At 33.8% G+C, this 5,796-nt stretch overlaps 1 protein-coding gene across 1 annotated transcript; it reads right to left on the bottom strand.

The window, feature by feature from the left end:
• Positions 1-272: 272 nt before the first annotated feature.
• On the bottom strand, positions 273-3,665 carry LOC129321653 (probable nucleoredoxin 1). The gene is made up of 4 exons (XM_054967506.1): positions 3,275-3,665; positions 2,180-2,659; positions 1,548-2,027; positions 273-1,146 (listed from the first exon to the last, which is right to left on the bottom strand). The coding sequence occupies exons 1-4, from the start codon at positions 3,362-3,364 to the stop codon at positions 484-486; spliced, it is 1,713 nt and encodes a 570-aa protein (XP_054823481.1). The 5' UTR covers positions 3,365-3,665; the 3' UTR covers positions 273-483.
• Positions 3,666-5,796: the final 2,131 nt, after the last annotated feature.

Genomic DNA, 5,796 nt, shown 5'->3' on the forward strand with positions numbered 1-5,796 from the left:
CAAACGTTCACATAAATCCTTACTGTGCGCCTGGCTATCCTGATCATCAGTAGAACAGATTGATATGTATCCCCTGCTTGCTACTTGTTGCTGAAAATTTTTACATTGCATATATACTGCGTGTTGGATTTTTCTTCATTGTGTAATATAAAATAAAGTCTAGCACGTTTCCACAACACCATAACGTGGAAAGTGGACAAGCATGCAAGACAAGTTTTTTTTTTTTTTTTTCGTAATAGAGAAACGCAAGTCAACTTCTTCCCCGCAAGAGATTAAAGCAAAGCATGACCTCTATTTTGTAATACCTCTTTTCCTTTAGGCTTTGACTTGTGCTAGACCATATTTTTATCTCCCGCTAAAATAGAAATTTTTTGGAATAACAAGCATATTATTATTATTATTATAAAAGTTTTGAAATACGCACAAGAAGAAGTCTTCAGACAACTTCGATGCAACAAACAGTCATCACACTTTCACTCTTCTTCAGGCTTTTGAACAGACTTCTCCATCACAAACCCACTCATCTTTTTTACTCTCTTCTTCTTCTTCATTGGTAACTTCTTCAGGCTTCTCTTCCTCCAGAGCACATTTTGGATGGAGATCGAAGTCACATTGGTCACAGTAGAATGACCATGAGTGACCCTCCTCGCCACAACCATCACAGTAATAAATCCTCCTGCGAGTCAACACAAGCTCATGATCATGAGACTTGTGCGTCACCTTCTCAGGCCACCCCTTTGCCATCTCTTCAGACGCTGCCTCAAGTTCCTTCACCCTTTCCTCGGTGAAAGGATAAGCTCCAGCGCCATGGAGCTTGACGAGATCTCTCGCCTCTTTCGTGACGGTCCGGCCACTGGGTCCGATGGCCACCAGCATTGGGATGCCTGACACCTTGAATTTGCGACTCAGGAATGACTTCCTCGAGTCACCGAAGGGAAGAGCCAGCCATGGCATTCCAGCAAAGAAGTCATTGAACGAGGCTTCGTCACTGTCACTAGAGATGAAGACAACTTCAAGTGCATTGTCCTTGGCCTTGATCTTGTGATATGCTTCCATAAGCTTTGGAAGAAATGCACGGCATGGCGGACACCAGTGAGCTGAGAAGTACAAGAGGACTGTCTTCCCCACTAAATCTGACACTGGAACCTGAAAAAAAGGAGAACCACTGTCATTGACTCATTATCACAGAACGGAGACAGAAGAAAACATGAGAGAACCAGCGGAAAGGTTATGAGGATAATGGGTGTAAAATTTCATTTTATCTAAGAGTTTCGTGTTTGGTATGATCTGACAAGTCAAAAGCTGCATTGTAAAAAACATGCTCATCTTTCATCATAAAAGAACTAAATTAAAATTTCAAAGACATCAACATTCAACTCACTGTTATCTTTATCTCCCGATAATTCCAAAACATAAATGTATCTTGCATCTTAAAATATTTTTGGCATATCCAAGACATGTGGATGAAGATGACCAATCACAAGATATTGAACATATCTAAGAAGCAAGACAAGAACGTGAGGTTCGATTGTTTTCAAGAAAAATACCTTGACTCCATCTTTCCCCAAGACAAAATCTAGATCCCCAGAAACAAGAATGGACTCGAGGGTCTGCGTTTCCTCTTTGACCTTCTCTATCTCAGCGAGCTCTGAAAACTTCTCAGGAGTAAAAGGGTATGCAGTAACACCATGCTCTTCAATGGCTTCAACCACGTTGGAATGAAGGGTTTTTCCATCCGGACCAATAATAACCAAAGCGGGTAAAGTCGACAGCTCAAAGTAGCGAGCTAGCTTCTCACAGCTCTTGTCCTTGTACGGCAATGCTAACCAGGGCACATTTTTCAGTCCTTGCTTGAACGATGCTTCATCATCACGAATGGATATCAACACAATCTCAAAGTCCTCACTCTTTTCTTTCAGCTTCCCATAAACCTCCACAAGCTTTTGGGTAAACTCAGCAGATGCTCCGCGCGAAAAAGATGAGAAATACAGTCCCACCGTCTTCCCCTCAAGTTCAGACACGGGAACCTGCGTGTAAATAGAAGGTGAAATTCTGAAATTCAAACAGCAACATTCTAAATATATATTTCTAAGATTTACGCTGGTCTTTAATGTAAATAAGTAAAGAGAACACTTCTTCAGTTGTGTCTCATGAAGAGCATAATGTTACAGAAACTTGCTTGCTTTCCATCAGAAGATATAACGAAGTCGCGTGACTTGAAGACCAGGAAAGATCTCAAGGACTGGTTCCTCTTGGCTTCCTCTTCTTGGTCTTTCAAATCTTTGATCCTTTCTGGTGTGAAAGGGTATGCTTCAGCTCCATACTCAAGTACAACCGCAGTTCCATCTTCAGTGGCTACTTTCCCATTCTCATCGAGGATTACAAGGTAAGGAATCCCCTTAACCCGGAACAATTCATCGAGGCAGCTACGTGTGCCAGAATCAGAAAATGGGATGGCAAGCCATGGCATCTTGGAAAAGTAACCTTTGAAGGCATCTTCATCTCGGTCAGCCGACACAAAAATTATCTCAAAATCACCTTTATGAGAGACTTCATTGTACAATTCCACCAATGTAGGGGTGAATTGTTTGCAGGGACCGCACCAAGATGCTGAAAAATATAAGCCAACTTTCTTCCCTTTCAAGCTCTCAATTTTAACCTGAATATGTCAGGAGCATAAACAAAGACTTCCTCAATTCTTCATGAATACGATCATAATCATTTAAAATAATACCTATGAGCTATCATTTCCAATGAAACAATGTATCTAACAGTAGAGTCTATCAGAGTTCACACTCAAAAAAAATCATTTCGTGTTTTATTTGTTTGATTTAGCAGAAGCGGCTTTCTGTCAAAAGGGAGAAAAAAAAGGCAGAAGCAGCTACGTATTCTATCTAACCCAGAGTATATCTTATATCGAAAACTCTTAAGAACATGCTGGGTCATCACAATAATTCACATGTTTCGTTATTTAAACAAATTTTTGAATCAAACATGACAGAAAATACAAAAAGATAGTGATCAAATCAGACGGGCAGCAAGTATAGGCAAGAAAATAGAAAATTACACACCCTAATGACTCAGAAGACTACAAATCTAGTGCTAAGGCCGTTGATCAAAAACTTCAAATATCACTGGAGTCTGATTGACCTACGATGGGTTCATAAAGAAACACAGAGTTCGAGTTTTCCAAATGCTAGAGTTGGACAAATTTTCGAGAAAATGAAAGGTAGAAATCACGTCAAATTATTAAATGAGATAACCAAATACGTACTTGATCGCCGTTGTTCCGAAGGAGATAGTCCCTCTCTGAAGAAGAGAGGACAGATTGAATATCGTGGGCGACATCATCGACACCGGACATTTCTTTCACTGTGAAACCTCGATGCTCCGACCTCACAGTACCGAACTGAAAAGTAACTTTGGTGAAGAAGATTCACACTCAATCGCTCATTTATAGGGGTAAAAAACTGAGGACAAAAACGTAGCACTATTTTGAACATTCGTAATAAAAGAGGAGACAAAATTCTTCGTTCTTTCTCTCTTCACGCTCTTGGAGGTGACTTCCTTGGTGACCGAGAAAGCAATTGAGCATTTTTGTGGGTCCAAAAATAAATGATTGAGCATCTCTCTCCTACATAGCCTGGATTGGTCGGCCCATGGGATTGAGCAGTGTCGTTCACGGGCCAAATACCCAGTAAAACGACGACGACTTTGGCGTCAGCGTTTTAATTTCACGCGACAATGTCCATCATATATATAAAAGCGTACATATATTGGAGGCCAGCTGGTGCCTAGTGGTTGGGTGTAATAATTTGAAGATTACGTCAGCCATGATGTTGAATGAGTTAGACGTCAGCAAGCTTACGCAACACGATAAGGAACGGTGCAATACCAAACAAGAAAACACGACAGGTACCAACAGGGGAGAAGACAGGAACCAGTACGGAACACGGTCATTTTTATTTTTAATTTTTTTAATAAAATATAAAGGTTATATACTTTCCACCTTTTAAATTGATACATTATAGAATACTTAAAATATTAAATAAAATTTTTATTTTAATTTTATAAAAAAAATTTATACATGTATAATCCAACTGTTTCAGTAACTCAAAAATATAATTATTATAAGATTTATTTATTTTCAACAAAATAATATTACAGTTGCTTTTAAAAGTATTAATGTCATTTAATTTTGTTCTATCGAGCATTGTAAGAAAAATCTTAAAATATATTAAATGCTATATACTTGATATTTATCATAAAATTACTTATCTAAAAGTTAAGAGGAATTGGTTGAGATTTTTTTTAGAAAAAAAAAATTTTAGTAATAATCAAGGTATTGAAATTTATTATATAAAAAATTTTTACTATGATATACTTAAATCTCATAGACATAAAGAATTAGTGACAATTAAGCATTATTATCGTGTTGATATATTTATTTATTATCATTATCAATTAAAAAAATTAAATAGTAAATTCAGTAAGTAAGTGATGAGCGTTTTTTAAATTGAACAGAACTTTAAATTCTAAAGATATATTTAAATTATTCAATGCTCATGGAAAATATTAAATCTTCTCCAGTTTAATGATAGTTTATATTGAGAAAAAAATTATTAAAAATTTTATTTTAAACATGATAATTAATTATTCTCATACCATGAAAAATTGATGAGCAAAACTTAAAAAATAAAGGTATATATTTATTTTTGTTATATATATGTATATAAAATTGAATATAAATAAATATGTTGAAATATATCTGTTATGTTAGTGACATATATAGATTTATTTTTTTTTAATTATCATATATTCTCTCCGTTAAAAAATATAAGACATTTTTAATTGAATCTTATTCTCCAATAAAATAGTTACCTACTTTTAAACTAATCCTATCTTTTCATATTTATCCCTATTAAATAGCTTACAATAAATTTAAAGTTATTATCAATAGAGGTACTTTTAGAAAATACAATGATTACATTTTGAAAGACTAAAACTATCTTATATTTTTAACATTTAACTTCTCTAAAAATATCTTATATTTTTTAATGAAGGGAGTATGCTTTGTTGTCTTGGCTTCCTTTAATGAAATTTTCTGGCTCCATCTCTAAGTACAAAACAAAACTTCTTTGCTAAGGTACTAAGGCAAAGCATGTCCTCTATCTTACTCTACCAGATTTTTTTTTTGTAATGTTTAGATTAGTAAATTTGAATTTAAATTATATATTTGTTGGTCAAAAATAGAATTTAAATTATATATTTAAAATCTCATAGTTAAAATTCATGTATTTAAACTTCATTGTTTAGGTAATTAATTAATTAATTAATATTAATTAATATTTTTGTGAACAATATTAATTAATTTGTGAGCAATATCTGATGGAAACATGCAAATAACAAAAGAATACTATCAAATATATTAATTAATATTAAAAAATGTACTCCCTCAGTTTAAAAATATAAGACATTTTTTGAAGGGTTAGATGTTAACAAATGTAAGGCATTTTTAATTTTTTGAGGTGTAATTGTTGCTTTTAATGACTTTATATTTATTATAGTGTATTTAATAGAGATAAATATAAAAAGATAGAATTAGTTTTATCTTTATTAAATGCTTTGAATAAAATTAATAATGAAATTTAAGAATATTTATTAGAAGTAAAAGTAAAATCTTGTTAAGTTTTAAGACAAAGTTAATAAAATTTATGATTTTTTTTAATTTTGATAAAACATGCTGAAAATAATTTATAAATAAAATGAGAAGGAATATCTTTTCATTAAAGGCAA

This window comes from Prosopis cineraria, unplaced genomic scaffold, assembly GCF_029017545.1.
Source record: "Prosopis cineraria cultivar Desert tree isolate PC_DT_omini unplaced genomic scaffold, ASM2901754v1 PC10, whole genome shotgun sequence".
Classification (NCBI taxonomy): Eukaryota; Viridiplantae; Streptophyta; class Magnoliopsida; order Fabales; family Fabaceae; genus Prosopis; species Prosopis cineraria.